This window comes from Cupressus sempervirens, chromosome 5 (genome assembly GCF_028749045.1).
Source record: "Cupressus sempervirens isolate cs-2001-9-10 chromosome 5, ASM2874904v1, whole genome shotgun sequence".
In the NCBI taxonomy this organism is placed as follows: domain Eukaryota; kingdom Viridiplantae; phylum Streptophyta; class Pinopsida; order Cupressales; family Cupressaceae; genus Cupressus; species Cupressus sempervirens.
In genome coordinates, this window is record NC_143122.1 from 164,162,976 (window position 1) to 164,183,664 (window position 20,689).

The window sequence follows — 20,689 nt, forward strand, 5'->3', positions numbered from 1 at the left end:
GAAGTATGTGGCCTGTTGGCCGATCGTCAAAGCTTACTCTTTGCGTTTGGAAAACTATTTGAGGTTGAAAGAGAGGCAATCCTCATCAAACAATTTTTGACTGGAGAAGAATATGCCTGACAGTGAAATGTAAGGGCCATTAGCAATATGTTTGACAATACGTCACCATGACACTTCCCTAAACCAATGGAAGTTGAAGAAACCCGCATGTAATGGTTGGGAAATACTTGATATTGGCTTTGTCCACATGGAGAATCATCAAGAGGAGACCCAAATACACCCGACTCCAACATCCTAAAAATGCCACCTCAATAATTATGAAGATGATAAATATATCAAAAGGTGAGAAAGGTTTGGTAAAAGTATTTAATCATAAAGGGAAGAAAAATATTAAATCACTTAATGTCGGGGGAACATCTTTATTGTTGACCAGAAATGATGTTTATAAAGCAAAGTGGTGGAGAAATAGCAAAGGGAAGAAATAATTAAAGGGTTTCCAAGAAACGGTTACAATAACTGAAACACAACCCAGAGACATTATTTATTGCAAAACTTAGATGTAACAAGGGTTTTTTTTCAGTAGTCCTCAGACTACCGGAGAAGACATTTTTTAAATTCTGATTGTAACAGAGAATGGGGAGTTGGTTTTATTTTCTATATTCCGTTTGTAACTGCGAGGGCAGGTTATTGTATGGTTTTCTATTATGTGTTCATAATAAAGATAGGTTATGTTTATCAGGTCTTATGGTCTGAAGATGTATTTCTCCAATCGTTGTTGATCGTATGGTCACATCTTCGTGTTTTGAATCCAGTCCTGTGGTTATTTATAGTTGCATAATAGAATGATATTTTTCTCCATTTCTCTGTGATGTAAAGAGAATTGAATGATTGGTCATATGGCTATTTTCTATTCTTTTTCTCTTTATTATATTCGTAAACCTTGTAATCGGATTCATTTCATGTTGATGGGTGAGTGTTAGCAAACCTTAATGTCTTCAGGTTAAAAACATAACCAATTTATCTAATTCGTTAAATATCTTTTATGAGGGAGTTGTACCTCTCAATTCAGAGGAGAGTTATCAATCAATGATAACTTGTCCAACTGTTAGTAGTTGTTTGCTCTTCTATTTGGACGTTTTGAGTCATATTTTGCAATTCTTTTTGAAGGACAGATCTGTTTAGTAACAGTAATCATGGAATAGATCCTCTTTTAGAGTACCCTCTTGCCTTACTAGTCTACTTTATTTTCCAGTGAGATATTTACCTCCAAAAGCCCAGAGCTTGCTAAGGTCATGTCTGCAAACTTTGTTCTGAACAACTCTCCAAACATGCTCCTTCCACTGCTCCAGTCTTTGGATTTGCGCAAAGATCAGCCTTTAAACTGTCCTGCTTTGTAGGCAAGAGAATGCAGTCAACGGCTAGGACATTGGAACCCTAGCCCTTGCTGCAAAAACCTCGTTGCACAGCTCCCTCCCTCCCCTCTGTCTTGATATATTGAGTCTCTCTTTATTGCAAACTCTGTGTGTCTTATGGCATCACTTATGTGGCCATCAATCCTTTTGGTGGGCTGTTCACACATGCATTTTAACCCATGAAGCCTCTTTGATCCTTCTCTGCAACTTCTGAGCCTTGTTCTCTATTGATTTGCCACTTTGTACACACAATTCTCCATTTTTAGCAAATCGTAACATCTAGGATTAGCTATGCCCATGTTAAGATATTAACCTCAGCTAAGGAGCTATCTTGAGTCAAAACGGCATTAATAACATATATAGCAGATTGGCAAAGTATTGGGTAATTAATTTCTACAAGTGGAATTCATGAGAACGTGATTCCTGTGAACATTGCAAAAAAAACTTTTTTTTTTATGTGACCATACAAATTCATGTGAACTCATATTTGCTAACTATAGAAACAAGTGGCATTGACAGTTTTCATGTGAACTCATATTTGCTACTATAGAAACAAGTGGCATCGACAGATAAAACTTGCAAATTTAGGCTTCACATCAAATGTAGCCAACGGAAAAGGAACGCCATCATGTCTGACAAAACCATAAAAAGTAAAGCATATTAAACATTAAGGTATAAGATAATCCCCACAACTACAATGAATCTATTGACGTATTATCATTTAAGAGGAAATTTAGCATAAAATACCAAGTGACCATGAAACCTGTAAACAACAAAATCAACTGCTTTGGCATATGTAATGAAGTTAATCAGTAATTCAATGTTCAAATATTTCAAATGTCAAAAAAATGATCAACTTATGGAGATTCAGATGAAATCATTCTGAAAAAAATTGTACTGAACTAGACGTCAGATTTGGAAAAAAATGATCAACTTATGGAGATTCAGATGAAATCATTCTGAAAAAACTTGTATAGAACTAGACGTTAGATTTGGGGGTCAATATTTATGTCTTTGCCCCACACATAAATCAGGGTATACATTTATGATTTAATGATACAATGTCACGTGGAAATGAAATTATATGAAAAAGGTAACAATGAAAAACACATTTAAACAATTGGGCATAACTTTAAAGTCAGTAAAATCAGACAAAAGAATTAAAAATTCTAGCAACTCCTAGCATGCAGACCTGGTCAGTAGTCAACTTAGCATATTTAGATACCTGGAAGAACTTTTGCTTATGTCGTAATATAAACAGTGAACTACTAGTTCCAAGCTTAGATACCAGTGCGCTCAGATTTGCCCCGGATGCTGGTGCTGGTGCGCACGGATGCGCCTGGATTCTGCACCAATGCTCTCTCGTTCCTTTCATACTATTTTACTGGGATCCAAATGCTTTCAATTTGCAGAATTCAAGTCGTTCCTTTCATAATATTTACTGGGTGTTTCTAGGTGCTAATGCATGAGCCCAAATTGAATTTTTATATTGGAAAATGCATTCCCTGTAAATGTCTTGTTGCAGATAAATACCAGTGAGCAAGTTTAAAAAAAATCTGAGTGTGATAACCGAGATAGTTACCTGAATAAACATTGCAAGTGCAGCTGATTTCTAGAAATAATATTTTATTACACACACACACACACACATCCAAAATCTCTATAAAAAAAATCCACGCATCCAAAATCTCTATTAAAAAAATCCACACATCCATGCATCAGAACCCCACACCAGCATCAGAATCAGAACCAGAATCAGTAAATTAGGTTCCAAGTAACACATTATCCAAGAACAGTTATGACTTGTATAAATCTAGAAACTCTAGTTTCACGTGAATAAAAACAAACTATCCACTTCTATTTTAACCATAGTTACACCACCCTGGGGGACGGGGGGACGGCGAAACGGGGGGACAAGTTTCCGGGACGGGGGGACAGAGGGGCCTTAATTTGGGGACGGCAGGGGGACGGTGGGGGGACGGCGGTAGGGGACAAGAGGGGTGTATATATCTATGCATATGGTATTTAAAAATGTTAGTTATGAAAATATGTATTGCAATATAGGATGTAAAGATGTAAAAGAGTGAATACTTGAAACATTGCATTGAATTGGAACATCGAACATTAAACATAAATAGTCGAATTTGCAAATACTGAATAACAGGATGTCCCCCATCCTTGGTGGAGGTGGTGGAATCTAGTGGCACTGCTGGGGACGGGGAGACGGAGTCCCCAAGTCTCCGGTGCGTTGAAGTCTCCGAGACGTCGGGCAAAAAGGGGGGGGACGCGTCCCCGTGTTACTATGATTTTAACTGCAAATATTTGCAAGCATCCAATGAGGTTTGAAAAACATTGATGGATATTATAATGCACTTACATTCAAAATCATAGGAATCTTTGAGTTCAAAGCATTAAAAATTAGGAAGTTTCCACTTCTGAAACTAATGCTAAACTTCATGGAAATCAATGCAAGGCTGCAAGGCTCCAATTCCAAAAAAATTAAAGCTCAATTTTGTATTAATATAGAACAATAAATTCACTTGATTAAATATAAACTTCCAAACTTTCTATTTATAATTTATTTAGATTATTATTTTCTGTTAATGGATTGCAACAACATAATCCCTAAAAGGCAGTTACATCACCATTTCAAAATTGCATCTGCCATTTTAGAATCTCAACTCTCGCATTTAGGACAGTACACTTTTTCCATTACAAACTTCCAGTCATTATATTACAATAGATTTACACTAACCAGATTTATTAGGTTGAATCTCCATTATGCTCGACATCGAACTATCCACTTCTATTTTAACCGCAAATATTTGCAAGCATCCAATGAGGTTTGAAAAACATTGATGGATATTATAATGCACTTACATTCAAATTCATAGGAATCTTTGATTTCAAAGCATTAAAAATTAGGAAGTTTCCACTTCTGAAACTAATCATGGCAATCAATGCAAGGCTCCAATTCCAAAAAAATTAAAGCTCAATTTTGTATTAATATAGAACAATAAATTCACTAGATTAAATATAAACTTCCAAACTTTCTATTTATAATTTATTTAGATTATTATTTTCTGTTAATGGATTGCAACAACATAATCCCTAAAAAGGCAGTTACATCACCATTTCAAAATTGCATCTGTCATTTTAGAATCTCAACTCTCGCATTTAGGACAGCACACTTTTTCCATACAAATGTCCAGTCATTATATTAGAATAGATTTACACTAACCAGATTTATTAGGTTGAATCTCCATTATGCTCTTGACATCGGGAGCATAAATAGAGTAAACCATAGCCTGCCTTGATGCCACTTCCAATTGTGATTTACCTTCCTTGAAAGCATAACAAACAGCATTAGGATCAGAAAGATCTCGATTTTGTTTACACCCTTCAATTGTTCGCCTCTTGATGTATTCTCGAATATTGTAATCTGGAAACCTGCGAGCTGTTCGCAGCAAAGAGCGAATCAAAGATCGGACCTCTGATGTTGATGGCAGATGCCCTACCATAGTTGTCATTGCTAGACCTTGTGTTTGTAGTATATACAAGATCTCAATATGCCCTTCAAAACAAGTCCCAAAAAATCAGCTTTGTGGCTCAGACCTAAGACTAAGTATCTTATTAACAGGTATAAGTATGTATTTATAGAGCAGTTAACCACAAGTTGAAATTGACAAAACTGGTCCACTCCAATTTCTACACTAACTATACTGGGATAATTAATGCACATCTGTATAAAGTTATAGAATCAGAAGATGAAAAGAATAACATTAATGATTCCCCTAAAACACTTTATATTAGTTATTTTCCATGTCAGATTGAGAAAAAAATTTCTGATCAAAACGTTGTGGATGGGAACAAGCTTCAGTAATAGATTAGCAGCTTAGAATTTTACATTTTATTACCCTTTTCCCAAAACCAAGTTCGTTCAATTCATAATCAATTGAAAAAGGTATGTCATACTAACTTCGTTTTCTATATCATGTGTGGCTGAAATGAAAATCTAAGGTAAATGGTATGAATAACCAATTATTCTAAGAAAGGTACAAGAAGAATGATTGATCAATCTTTGCATGATAAGTTTTAGTGTCCAAAGAATGATGGGTAATAATGCAAAAGGCATTTTTCATTTTAACATATTATTTGGATTATCTCCATTTAACATGATTTTCTCTTTAACTCTCATATATGAACCTTGCAAGCTCTACAACAGGAATGCTTGGGCAATGAATATAGGGTATGACATGATGATGCAGAAAATGTGATGAAACTAGAAATAAAAAACATCGTAGTATTAGAATAATCATAGTATAATACCATAGAATCAGAATGGCAAAATCTTCTTGGATATTTCAACAAGCCCATCTTGTGTGTGCCCAGCTATAATGGGCCATTGTAGTCAATGACACCAATTCATGTTGAGATTTGAGGTAACAACAATCATCAATGCAACTGGCAAAGCACGTGATGCCCTGCATACTGTTATCACTGTGTGTGCTTTGCAGCCTATGTAACAAAAAAAATCAATAATGCAGCAATCAGAAGACTGACACCTGAAACTAATGAGTATAAAAAATAAGATAAAGAGATTCCCTAGTAAAGGTCAAATCAAAATGTTGAAAACATTTAATCAAGAACTGGTGATGAAAGCATGCCACCATTCTAATCACTATTTGTAAAATGTCGATAAAGAGGATGAAGAATGTTTGTGCCTGAAGCACATGCACTTGTTAGTATACTGGTCAGTCAAAGCGCTGCCAGGGGTGCTTATAAAAGCACTTCGCACATATCACAATGTAGATAATACCTTGAAGGCTTTTAATCAGTTTGCTTCCAAAGAACATGTTCCTGGTGCACAGACATACATGGTCCCAGTTGATGTTCTTAATTATGCAAATAGAAAAGCAGTTCCGTATTTTTTAATTAAGCAAAAATAGGTTTTGAAGGGACCCTGAAGCCCTTTACATAGAAAAGAGGAGTTCCACATTAGGTCATTACAAAATTCTGATTACAACTAAATTGAAAGTCAGAATTTCATTACAAATAGAGGTGAAGTTAGAAGGGCATTGCTCCTAAAGAAATATTTCAAAAAATGATTTTATAATAACCCAATGCTGAAATTGAGATAGAACTGAGCAGTTTGCTGCTAGAATCTTTAACACTGGTACTAATTTACCATTTTCTGTTCATATTAGATTCTTACAAAAGAAAGCACAAGAGATCTTCTGGCAAGAGAAGTATATAGAGATTGGCAGGAATCATTTTAGGGTTGCACCTTACAATCAGCAGGAATGATGTTTTAACCAGGTTTCTACCTATGCAATTGTACATCTGACATTGATAATGCTGGTATTCTGATTTTTCAAGCAGTCCACATATTAACACAGATGCCATCCAAAGTGATGGTGAACATCATAGTTGGCAAACTCTCACTCGGCAACAACTCGCCAAGCCCCTAAAAGATTATTCGGGAAAAAATCGGCCAGCTTTTTAAAAAAACTCCAAAAAATTCGGGAACCTAAAAAAATGGCTAAAATTTAATTAAAAATACTTTTTTTTTGCAAATTTCAATGAGAAGATGCATTTAACGAGTTAATTAAAGAGAGCACAAAAGAAACAAGCAGAGTTTTTATATATATATATAGTGGGTACATATTGCATTCCCATGCGGAATGCTGATGACGGGAAGCAAAATAGTAAATAGTTTCTGTCAAAAAAAATAACGTTTTTGGTTTTAACCTGTCGCAGCCGAATCATTTTGTAAAACTCGCCAAGCTTTTTCCAAATACTTGGTGATTAAACAGCAAGTTTTTTGAAAAAATCAGTGATTTTTTTTTTCTGCAAGTAAAACTGCCAAAAACTTGCCACCGAGAAAAACTTGGCAATTAGTGGCAAATCACCAAGTATTCGGCGATTATGCCAACTATGGTGAACATAAAGATTGAAGTCACTTGAATGTGGACAACCATATTCCACAAGGACTGGAGGATGCCCCATTCTTCATGGTGACATTACCCAAAGTCTTCCTTTTGAATAGATTTTCTATGATTGATTAGGAGGTTTAGGAAACTCTTCATGCATGACTCTCCATGCTCAAGTCTCTTTTGTTATTTATACATACTTGTACTACCTAGGCTATTGATTTGCGATACCCCTAACCAGGTATTACCACTTTCCAAAAAGAACTTGTTTATGAACTTAGAGTATGTCAATAATTGCTACTATTCTTAGACTAGATATAGTTTAACACAGATTTAGCAATAACATAACAATAGATGTTCCTATTGTGAGGTTTTCACACCATCACCCCATTGCAAATGGGACCCCCTTTTTTTGCTCGTAGTTGTTAAGCCGGTTAAGTTTTAGTGGTAAGTTTGTGCGGTTGAGAGCTTTAAAACAGAAGGGTAACACTATAGCCAAATTTCCAAGTTGGGATTTTGAAGTGGTCGCGTTAAAATTGAAGTCTGTAGGGATCATGTTATAATGGGTTGAACTTAAGAATCATAAGTGTATTTATATTTTGGCTAGTCAATTAGTCCAAAATTCAATATAAAGGCATGTTTCATGCATAAGGGCCTTAAAATCCTTGTAAAAATTGATTTTCCACACTTTAAATGACTAAAATCCTAAAGAAAATCAATTTTTCTTTATAAAAATTCAAAAAACCCGGACTATACATGAATTTACCTTCATATTTTGGCCAAAATCCAGACTATACATGATTTTTCCTTCATATTTTGGCCAAAATCCAGACTATAAATGAATTTCCCTTACTAAAATGGCATTTTCAAGAAAGATTCTAAGTGTTGGAAGTCAAAATCCAAGCATACGATAAATTTTCACCACTTTGGAGGATATTGGCTTGAAAATTTTCGAAGCATTTGAAAAATCCCGACAAGTGGTGATTTCTCCCAAGTTTGAACTTGAAAATTTTCCAATTGTTGAAATTGTCCAGGCTAGGGTCAGTTTTCCGTTGAAGGAAGTTCAGAGCTCGAAATTTTTCTAAGTTTGGGAAAAATCTAGACAAGTGGTGATTTTCCCCCCAAGTGTAAACTTGAAATTTTTCAAGTGTTGAAATTGTCTAGACTAGGGTCAGTTTCCCTTGTAGGAAGTTTGGAACTCAAAATTTTTGCAAGTCTAGGAAAATCCAGACATGGGTTGTTTTTCCTCCAAGACCAAGAGTGGAACATGAAATATTTTCTAAGTCAGGAAATTGTACAGACAAGGGTCATTTTTCCCAAGGTAGTGAGTGTGGAGTCCAAAAATTTTCTAAGTGTCAAATTTGTTCTAACTAGGGTGATTTTTCCCTCAAGGAGAGTTTGGAAGGGTGGAAATTTTTCGAAGTGTTGGAAATGTCTGGACTAAGGTGGATTTTCCCTCCAACAGCAAAATGTGGAAAGATTTTCAAAGTGTTGAGAGTGTCCATAGAAGGGTGGATTTTACCCCTTGTAATAACAAAACAAGATCGAATTTTACCAAGTACATAATGAATCCTATCCAAATCCTAATTGAATTTCCAACTTTACAAGGATGGAGGTAGAGTGTGGATGTGACCTTCGGGTCCGTGGATGATGTGTTGGAGAGGGAAATGTGGACTTGGCCTTTTTTTTGGGGGGGGGGCAATCTATACCTGGGTCGTTTTTCCCTTTTAGGGCCCTTTTTACCATTGAATAAAGTAAATAAAGGGAAATTGATAAGGTGAAGTAAGAAGCCTCTAGCAGGGTATCAAACTTTTATCCCACATTGCTTGTGGGAGGCAAATCAACAAGCTGAAACCCTTTAAAAGGCCATGAACTGAGAGAAGAAATTCTAAGGATTTATAAAGGCAAAGGCTAAGTGGCTGAAAATCTGGAGCAGGCAACCAAGTTGAAGCACAATCAAACATTGGTGATAGGAGTCTAGGTGAAGAAGAAAGGTGGCTGCCATTTGAAGAGGCCTGACATTGCTAGAGTCTGAGACTTGTGGAGTGTATTTTTGAGACATTGAAGGCCATTGGAAGGCCAAGGACAGAGATTGTACAGTTCAGATCTGCAGACTTCTGAGTTTGGTAAAAAAAAAAATTAGAAACCCATGAATTTTTATCAGGTGTCCAGATTGCCAAGCACGCATTCTAGACCAATTCCCCATCCTTGGGCATCTATTTGGAAACCATTTGAGGATCGAATCACGGGTAAACAGGCCCAGATCTGAAATTTCATGAACGGGCGATTTTGTCAAAAAATTCACCAAAAATCAACTTTTTTTCCAATGTGTCCAGACTTATATGCTGAGTCTTCCCCTGCCCACTGCTCATCATTTCAAACCTTTTTCGGACAGTCAAAGTCTGTGGTAAGGCTGCCATGAATAAAAATCTGAAGACTGGGTCTGAAAATCCTAAAATCTGGGTTTTTTTTTGATGTTGTTATTTGCAATCTGATCCTAACCTTGTTGCAGGCTTTTGGTAACATCTTAAAGCAATTCTAAGCCATCTGCAAGTCTGAAAACAAAAGTTACAGAACAAATATGAGGCATCCATGTACAGGGGCAATTCTGAAGAAAAATACCCATAAGTGACCAACTAGAAAGATCGTCTTAAGGGTCATTAGTAAGTGTTAGGGGGCTTGTTCTTCTGCAGGGATCACTAACCTTTAAGACAAATTGCCAGTGGATGTATGTTTCACACATGTCTTCAGACTTAACACGTCCTATCCTCAGGAGAATTTCAGAATAATGATGATGAATTTGCCATTATGTTTGATCTCCAACTTGATTCTTACTCCATAGTGAGACTTTGAGTCATAATCTAAGATAAATTCGGACTCGTATGTGGGCATTTTCAGACTTTCAATGGATTGTCTTCAGAAAATCAGAACTTTGCTGAGGTCTGATTCTATTATTCTAACTTCTAAGTGATGGATTATTGTTCTAACTCATGGATAAGTACAAACTCGGGTTCCAAACCTTAATTACAATTATTGTGCGTGGATTTTGAGCATGGTTTGGATCAGTTACAACTCATTTTCAGGCTTGTCCTCAGAATGAGTTTTGATTAGTTTTGATCATGAACTTGGTTTTAGCACTTGATGGTTTTGTTCATGGTTCACCAATGGGTTCCTAAAACATGGACTTTGCTTAGTTTGGAATGCTGGGATCATCATAAGAGGAATTAAAATGAAATTGCAGACTTGTCTTCAAAAGTTTTAAGCATTCCAAGTAACTAGTTCATTGTCATGATTGGATTGTTATTTGCTTCCAAGGTCTTGTTTGAATCTCAGGTCATGATTTGTAGTTAATTTAATAAGTTAGTAGGACCGATTCAAGGATGTTATCGTGAGTGATTTGAAAATCAGAATTCATAAGTTTGTCTAAATATTAAGGATCTTTGGTCTCTTGATATTCTTGCTTGCATTTCAGTTGTTTCTTTCCTTGGATTAATTCCTTAAAACTAAGTGTGAGATTAATTTTTTAATCCATGGATACATTCAAGCTCTTTCATGATCTAGACTGAATATTTTCATGAGTCTTTAATCCTTACTAACTTTGAGCTTTGTACTAGGAATCATGTTCGGACCAAGAGCAGGGATACTCACAAAGAAGTGAATAAAAGATGTTGGAAGACAAGTTCAAGCTCATGGCCCAAGATAGCAATGGAAGAGGACTAGCCTCAAAGCAATTAAGTTCAAAGGACCGCACTTCAAGATGATGCACTCCAAAACTAGGGCAAAGGAAAGAAGCTTCAAGGATCAAGCTGAAGGAAGTATCCAAAGATCAAACCATCATCAAGCAAGGAGATAAATATGAGGTTGAGAGCAAGAAGGAATCCAAGGACAAGACTCTCATCAAGGGACTGATCTTAATGATGATCAAGCCACAAAAGGAAATGGACTTAATATGCCAATGAAGAAGTTAATGTGTTCAAGGGATTTCTCCAAGGATCAAATCCGAAGATGAAGGAGACAGAGGAATTCCAAACAATGAAGGTTAAAATACCAAGACTTCAAGCACTGTGAAGTCTATCCATTCAAGAGAAAGAAGTCCAAAAGCGATGAAGAATCCCTAGGGTAAGGTGGTGGAATTAAGACAAAGATTGCATTGAGAATTTAAGAGTTCATGGAGTTATAACATGGAGGCCTTCCTAGTACTGACATGGAGGAACTTAGTGAACTTTTGTTTAAGTTCCTTGATTTTGCTAGAAAGGAGAGGAACAAAGAAGTCTACTTCTTAGGCGATGACTTGTACGATGACTTGGCGGCTTCCTTGTTTCTTATTGGTCCCCAGGCCTTTGAATTTTTTCATCGGTTCATAATGTGGTGCTTCATTTCTATTGGCTACTTTTGGTTGCCCTAATTAGGGTTTGTAATAGATTAATCTAGGCCCTTGATTTTAAATCAATCTTGGTCGTTCATTGTAATTGGGGCTCCTATACAAACCCCACCCCTCTCATTTGTAAAGCAGGACTTGTTGGAGAATTGTTGCTAATATAATGCCAAATCCGCTCTACTTTTCATTGTTGTGTCTTGCATGGTGAATTGTTGTGATCAAGTTTGCATTATTGCATGGTGATCCATATTTGCTCACTTAACTTAGGATTTCATTTCATGTTGTTTAGAAGTAGTTTAGTTCGATGAAAGAATTGTGGATGTTTACTTGTTTGACTCCAATATAGACTAGGCCACTAGCCTCTTGCCAATGGTGGGATTGAAGAGAGTAGATATTGATTTGAAAACCATTTGAGTATATCCTTAGAAGCTTTCACTAGGTGGGTGGAGTTTCCGACTAAGCTACATCTAGTAGAGTCCAAGTCCGTCCATGTTTCCTTGCATTCATAGTAGAAGTAGGAGTAGTAATAGAGGTTAGAAGTTTAAGTTAGAGCTAAAGTGGAAAAGTGAAAACGTATTTTCATTGCACATTGTGAAGCTAAATCTTTAGAAGTGCAAGCGGTTGATGTCCATTGAATGAATAGCGTAAGTCCCCTAAGTGATTACCAGCAAATCACATTATTTCACTAAGCGAGTATCCACCTTTGAAGGGAACCTTAAAGTCATTTCATGATCTTACTTTGCAAGTTTAGCATGAGAAATTACCTTAAATCAAGAGAGGATTGAATATTTGGTGTTTCACTCCAAAACATTAAGTGTTTGATTCTGTATGTTGTGGTGGAATAAAACTCACATCAACAGTTCCCAACCTTTTTAAAAGAGATAGATGAGCCCAACCTTTTTAACAGCAGTAATATTGCACTGTATTTATTGAATGCCAACCTTCAGAATACATACGACACCTCAAGTCTTACCATCAGCATTGGGATTGTCAGCAACAACCTCAATATATACAAAAGATTGGACTCCTAAATGTTGTGTAGGAATCAAAGCTTGTGCCCATGCTGAACACAGATATTCACAATAGGCTTGTGAACAGTAATCACAATGCAAATGTGAATGCTTGTGTTGTGAGTATTTGGGGATATTACAGTGCTATCAAAGTTGAGAATCCTGTGAGCCTAAGGGCTAACAGGAAAAGAATTGTTTTCAGATTGCTTTCAATAAGTAAGCAGCAGTCATTCATATTAGTTCCAGCAGATAAATAAATGAAATGTTCAGTTGATACGATACTCAAAAAAGGATATCAATATCTGTAGCAAATTCCTTCTTAGAAGTATATAAAATTGAATTGGCCCTTCAGTGTCTTGCTGTTACAAAGTGAAGTCTCTTCAATGTCTTGACCCTTCATTATCTTGACTCTTCAACGTCATCTCCCTTCAAAATGGGGACCTTTCATTGTCTTATATAGCAAATAGATTATTTATGTATTTCAAATTTTGGAAAGAAAGAAAGCTCCCAATGCTATAACATCAACACTCCCTCTTAGCTAGGAAGGTATCTTTCCAGATATCCCTCTCATTGAGTCTCTCAGCATGATACCCACAATGGCTACACCCATCTGTGGAAAAAAGGCTTATCACGGTATTGCTCAACATGATAACATCATGGAGTCACTCACATGGCATCCACCATGGCTACTCCCATGTGTGGAAAGAAGCATATACACAAGTGCCCGCAATGGAATTACTCAGCATGATAACATCATGGAATCTCTCAACATGGCATCCACCATGGCTACTCCCATATGTGGAAAGAAGCATATACACAAGTGTCCTTCATGTAATCACTCAACATGATGTCGTCATGGAATCTCTCAACATGACGTCTACCACAGTTCCTCCCATGTGTGGAAAGAGGCACATCTCTCAAGGGCTTTCACCTCATATTCCTCCGTCTTAGAGAAATATGCATTAAAAATGCAACATCTCTCAAGAGAATTCACCTCATATTTCTCTATCTCAAAGAAATATACATTTAAGCATATAATAAAAGAAATTGATACTGAGACTCCCTCTCAGCAAAGAGTCCCTCTCTCAATGACAATAGGATACTCAAACTAGAATGACAGAGAGCTTCACACAACTTTGATTATCACAATAAATTACAATTGGTTCCAACCTTTGACCAAACAAGGAGCTTTCGAAGGCACACTGCTTCTCAAGTTTGTTGATTCTCTGCAAAGGGCTTGGCACTCTCCATCTATCTGAGCGCTCAAGCTCCCTCTAAAATTTTCTTGAGCCTAAAGAAACCCTCCCTCTTCATCTCATTGAGCTTTTCCTTTATGTAATTAATAGTATTCTCCTCGACTTCGTAATATTCTCCAGTGCATCAATTTGAATCTCTTCCTCTAACCCTGCACAAAGCAGATGGTTATGAATAAATTCAAATGTCAACAAATCTTCTAATCTGATAAGAAGGAAGAGTCGATGCAAAGTATTTGCACCCTTGAACAAGGCAATATCTAGACATGCTTTGCTCAATGCAAAGAAGGAACCCACCGATTGCAGTCACATCCAGAAAAAAGGTGTCCAAAAATTCTTGCTCAAGCTCAAGTGAGATGAAAATTCAGTGTCTTTGTTGATGAGACCTGGCTTCCATCTTCAGTAGCCAATACAATAGTAAAAACAACGCAAATGCCCAATGTGATCTGTTGATTCTGCCAAGGTTTCCTTAATTATGTCAACTCAATAAGTCTGGAATTGCACCACAATAGTATCTCTGCCAAAATTAGAAAGCCTAGGTGATGAATATTAAAACATCAAACCTAACAATAGAAGGTAGCTTCCATTGGAATATTTGGGCCAAACATCAAATAATAATAACAATTGCAAATTATCTTATTACATAACTATGATAATTATTAACCTACAGCAGCTGTAATTTTTTATACTTCTTTCAATTATCTCGAGGAAAATAAGAAACTTGCATAATCTCAAGGCAGACCTATAATACTTGAATTAAATATCCCAAATTAAAATATAAACTCTCACAGCAAACATAATATTAGAATTGATAAAAGGACTTATCTGCATAAGAGATCCAATATATTGAAACAAAGGAATTTTATTCAGCCCTTTGTGGCAAAGTATTGATCGGAAATCTTGAAATGTTTCACACCTAGTCTTCTGCTGGTGACTTTCGGCATTCCACTCAAACATACCAATTTCCACAAACTAAAAAGGCTGCTCGAAACCTTAACAACATTGTAGCAATCAGTTTTGAAGCTAAGCCAAACCCAGATAAGTCTTTTGATCTCCTCCACTACTTGGTATAACACCATTCACACCCAACAACAAATATTCTTTTCACTCGGTGCCATGAAGTGACATTTAATATTTATTTAAATTCTAAAGCAGAACAAACATCCCTAAATGACCCAGAAATACTTGTACAAAAACTGTTGTTTGCATCAATCTTCTAAGAGAGGTGTGCCACTAGGAGTGGAAGCCCAACATCCATTTATAAGAAGAGTTAAATCTCAAAGTATTTGCAATGAAGATTTTTTAAGAACTCGATAGAAATCAATCTCCAGAAGACCAAAAGAATGAAGTTGCAAATTCCTTACTTGGTACACATCAATTTTATCAACCGTTCATGAGTAACGCTCTAGCAATCATGGCAAATATAGAAAATGTTTTTGTTTGCAATGAGGAGAAATAGATTCATGTCTCAATAGCCTCTCCTTACGACATTCCACATACAGAATACCTGAAGGCATGAAGCAGCATCTCATATACAGGTCTCCTGTGCCAGAATGATCTAGAGTAGTTAAAGACTCTCAAGCCTTTACAGCTTCACTTTCACATCTAAACGGAAAATGCAAATATGGTATTGACTTTGCTATTTGCTCCAGCGTTTCTATTCAATCGTTCAGGAATCATGAGAACTCATCAACCTCAACCTTTGATCATTCAACTTGCAACTTGGAACACATCAAGTGAAAACTGATCTCAATATGAAAATTCCTCATTGACATCATACAGGCAATGAGGTGGGCCAAACACCTGCACCATTTGGCCAATACCATGGGTTGGTAATGCTATGATGGTCATGGCAATTTGATCACTCCACGTACAGATTGCCTCCAGAAGAGCATTCCATCCCTGCTCGTTTGTTAATTAGCCACTCTGTTGCAATAAGATCCCCAATTTACACAGCCAAATGCAGTAGAAGTTAAGTCTGTTACTTGTTGTTATCAACTTGGCTCTGATACCATGTTGGAGATTCATACCAGAAATAAAGATGAACGGCAAAAAAATTAATGCACAATAAGACACGAATTATCCTGGGAAGAGCAAAAATATCACTTATATATTGATGAACAAGCAAAAGACTGTTTTACAATGTTCAGAACTAGACGGAAACTTAAGCAATGATCATTACCCCTATGATCCGCAAAAAATAAGTGAGATACTCATTTGATATAATACTCAACAAAGAATATCAATATCTGTAGTGAATTCCTTTTTGAAGAATATATAAAATTGCCTTGGCCCTTCATTGTCTTGTCGTTACAAAGTGATGACCCTCCAATGTCTTGACCCTTCCTTGTCTTGACTCTTCAATGTCTTGTCCCTTCAAAGCGAAGACCCTTTATTGTCTTTGATAAAACAATAGATAGCTCCCGATACTATAACATCAACAATTGAAATCCTATATACCAGTTGAAAACAAAGTTAAAAGAGTCATCATTTAGGAAAAGGAAGAAGTCAGTAGTGTTGCCTATTTTTTGCACCTCCAGGTCAAAATAGCCTTACACCAAGTCTTATGCCCATAACAAAGGTTTTGTGTGTTGAATGCGAGTCCCATGCCCTTGGTGCCTTCAAAAAGTTTCATTAAGTTCTTTAGTAAAGGGTGGCCCTTGTTTTTAAGTTCATTTTTTATGAAAAGAAAACCTTCATGTTGTGTGCTTTTCTTCTAACAGACATTTGAAATTGAGTTTTCTAATAATTACAAAGTTCCATTTGGTGGGATAGAGTACTTGGAACAGATTAAAGTTTTATGAATTTCAAAAAAGAAGAGAAAAGGCAGGGAAAATTCAACGGAAGGAGAACTTGGCTCAGGGCCCAGCAAGAATCCGAGGAAAGAGCATAATTTCAGTTGTGTGCCTTGTTCGTAGCAGCAACAGATGCTCAGATTTGCATCGGAGGTTTGAGATGGACCAATGCTTGGTCAATACAGACAAACAGCAGTTACATATCAAAAAGCATTAGTTACCTTCATGAAAAGCCACCTATTTCATTGAGGGAACAGCACATGATGCATTTGAGAGCAGAGAATGCATGAGCAAGGGAGCAGCATTTTCCTCTGTTTGGAGACAGTGAGTTTTATTAAAGGATGTCAGGTTTTGATTCCAGAGAGCAGCTCTTTTCGTCAAAGGGAAATCCTATATCCTGAAGAATGTCAGTCCCACCAATGGACATTCACAAGCTCGTTGAGTGGACAACACTCTTTTACAGTACAATGCATGACTGCATAGATCAGAGATCACGAGTTATTCAAAGGAAGAGCAGCAATATTCCATTGATGAAAAACAAATATACATGTCAAAGCAGTTTATAACAGGATAGTACAAGATATTTCAAGCCTTCGTGAGAGGTATAGTTTTGAGAAAGCCCACAAAACCTAGAGCACTTTAAGTGTTTGATTCTTTTCATGCACTGTTTCAAGATTTTTCACTATTTTTATAGGGTTCTGCTGTTTCATTTAAAAGCTCTTCTTTGGCTCTTTAAAGTTTTAGGCTCTTTATTGTAACCCCCTCATAATACATTTAATCGATTAATATTTAATTGACTACTATTTATCAATTGATATTTACCAGCTTAATTGATTAATACCAACAAATATAATTATTATTGATCATTGATATTTTAGCAACATATAATTGATTGAAATATTAACTAAATATAACTGATTGATTAATATTTAACATTAACTAAATGCTGATAAAATGTTTAATATACTCCATTATTATTATAAGTATGAAGCATACAATTTAATTAAACCATCGCTGCTTTAAGATGCTTGTATGAAGCACTGTGTTTTAGAAAAGGGGTCCGATTGGGGAAGTGCCTTGAGTGTCTACTTCAAACCCATCAGCAAAGGAAAAATACGGTCAAACCACTTCAAAGATACGACAGGGAGTTTAATGCAAGAATCGCTGGAAGGCAACACAGATCAGAAGGACGAAGGGAAGAATAATTCAACAGTTTGTGAACACAGCCATTAGATATCCATGTTGCTGTTTGTATATACATGGGGTTGCACATTATCAATATCTTGTACTATTTCACTCAATCTGATATATATCTGGATGAAATATTTGTCGGCACACTAATACACACACACACACAGAGAACATTGTATATTATACATTGGTGTTCATGATATGAAGAAAGATGATACAATTCGCAACTGTAATCAGATCTATGTTAATTAGAGAATATATGCCATGTCTCCTTTTGATTAAAATTGGATTTGGCAAACATTAATCCATTTATTCTCCCATAGTTTATTGGACAAACTTAAGTAAAATAATTAATTTAATATTTAGAAATGTCCAAATATTCTATGTAGCAAAATGATATTCAAATAATAAATCAATTTTTTTGAATCGCTTAGTGGGGTGTTGGAATTTGTCATTTAGGGGAAAGTTGTTGGGGATGAATTTTAGAATGTTTCCCCCATTACAAATGGAGGAGAATCTTTGATAGCTCAATGACTTGTTTTGGCAATAGTCATAATTAAATTACAAGGAATACAAGAGGTGGTTTGAATTTGAGTTTGTGCCATTTCGGAAGTTGCTACAAGATGAATTTTAGAAAGTTTGCATTGTTACAAGTGGAGGAGAATCTTTGATTATTCAATGACAACTTTTAACAATTTTCATTATTAAATTAATAAAAATTCCAAAGTAGACAATTTGAATTTGGGTGCCAAAATCTTTTGTGCATAATGGACACAAATTTTGAGATTTTGGTATAGTTTGGGGTTGTTGATTATCATTTTATACTCTGAAGCTTCTTAAATGGGTGAAACCCCATTGAAAGAGAAAGCTTGTGGATAGAAACCCATGAGCATTGTATGAGCAGAGGAGGGATACCCTTGTTCGTAGAGGACATTCTCCTTGAGATTGCATTTGGGTTGAAGGAAGTTTGGTGGATTGTTGGTTGCTTTTATAACTGTTTCCAAATTTACTTTGGGTGTTGTTTGAAATGTTTTTTAAGCATAGTTTTGTAGAATTTATGTTGTGTGAGGTGTTGATTTTTATAAGATTGTTTCTGCAAATGTAATAACACTGCCATTATATCAGTGTGTTCCAAATGCAGATTTGAATGACTTATAAATATGAAAGGACACGTCTCACTAAGAGACATGTCTCTATGGTTAATCATCATTAGATAATATATTAACAATAATATATACATCACCATATCCATATATATAATAAATATATTATTTACTATAATATATATATATATATATATATATATATATATATATATATATATATAAGAGTATTTGTCTAAATGATGATTTACAACTATTCATAAAAGAATTATCTGTAGGTCAATTTGATCTAGCTTAAGCTACAACCTTAACACTCCCTCTTAGCTAGGGAGGATCGTTATAGAACACATTATGCTATCAAGCATATGGAGAGATATCATCTCAATATGATATTCCTAGAATGACATATTTAAGGATATCAATATATATCCATCAACTTAGATGCTATCTTTCAATATAATCTGAAGTATGATTCAACAAGAAATGTCAAACATATGATATTCATCATACTTATATTCTTTTGGTATGTGCACTGGTATCAAATCCATGATGCCTACCAAAGGAATATGTTACATCTTAGAAAGATATGTGTTATCTGATCTCCGACACTCTAGGACAACAACTGAATGTAGTCTATCAAATAACAGCCATGATCTCAAGGACAACTTGAAGTAGTCCATCATGACGAGTATCATGATCTTGAGGTAGGATTTGATCAATATGATCATCTCATTAAATGATGAACTGAATTTGAGGCTTATCAATAACATATTATGTGATATAAACACTAGCATCAACATCATGATACCTACCAACAAATATATTATTATAAATCCTAGAAAGATATGAGTTATCTAATTTCCGGCACACTCCGAGACAATACCGAATGTAGTCTATCAGATAACAACCTTGATCTCAAGGACAACAAAGTAGTCTCTATTATGACAAGTATCACGATCTCCAACACATTCCGGGACAACAACTTAATAAAGTCTATCATGATACTAGATCAAGAACTCAAGAGCAACAAATATAGCATCATGATCTCCGGCACATTCCAGGACAACAACTTAATGTAGTCTATCATGATACGTTCGTTATCATGATCTCCGGCACATTTTGGGACAGCAACTTAATGTAGTCCATCATGATAACAAGTAATCAAAATGTCATGATCTCTATCATGACAAATATCATGATCTTCGACACTCTGGGACAACAACTTAATATAGTTTATCATGATACATTCATTATCATGATATCCAACACTCAAGACATCAACTTAATGTAGTCAATCATGATAACAGGTCAAGACATTGTTAAGATTGTCACCTTACAATAGCGACCATACACAAACATCGATGAAAGATTGTTCCCTCGTGATATTTTCCAACAGAATCATCTATTAACTCACATGATATCCACCATGAACCAAGTTAGAGGGTGGATCCACCATAGCTGCTCCTAGAGGGTGGAATAAAGGTTTTTACCTCAGACTTCTCTCTCACATACCAGCATACTTTACAAAGAATTCCACTTTGAACTTCTCCCTTATAGGGGAGAGATCATTAACAAGGGTTTCTATGTGCAGTGTAAGGTTAGCTTGATCTTCTT

The 20,689-nt window shown here is 35.8% G+C and overlaps 1 protein-coding gene across 3 annotated transcripts in view; it reads right to left on the bottom strand.

Moving 5' to 3' along the window:
* Positions 1-4,442: 4,442 nt before the first annotated feature.
* LOC149554940 (LYR family of Fe/S cluster biogenesis protein) overlaps positions 4,443-20,689 on the bottom strand; it is a 64,341-nt gene continuing 48,094 nt past the window's right edge. For all 3 annotated transcript variants that reach the window (XM_089828954.1, XM_089828955.1, XM_089828953.1), the window contains one exon: positions 4,443-4,986. In XM_089828954.1, coding sequence (XP_089685080.1) covers positions 4,649-4,942 — 294 coding nt within the window. In that variant the 5' untranslated portion in view covers positions 4,943-4,986 and the 3' untranslated portion in view covers positions 4,443-4,648. The remainder of the gene's footprint in view (positions 4,987-20,689) is intronic.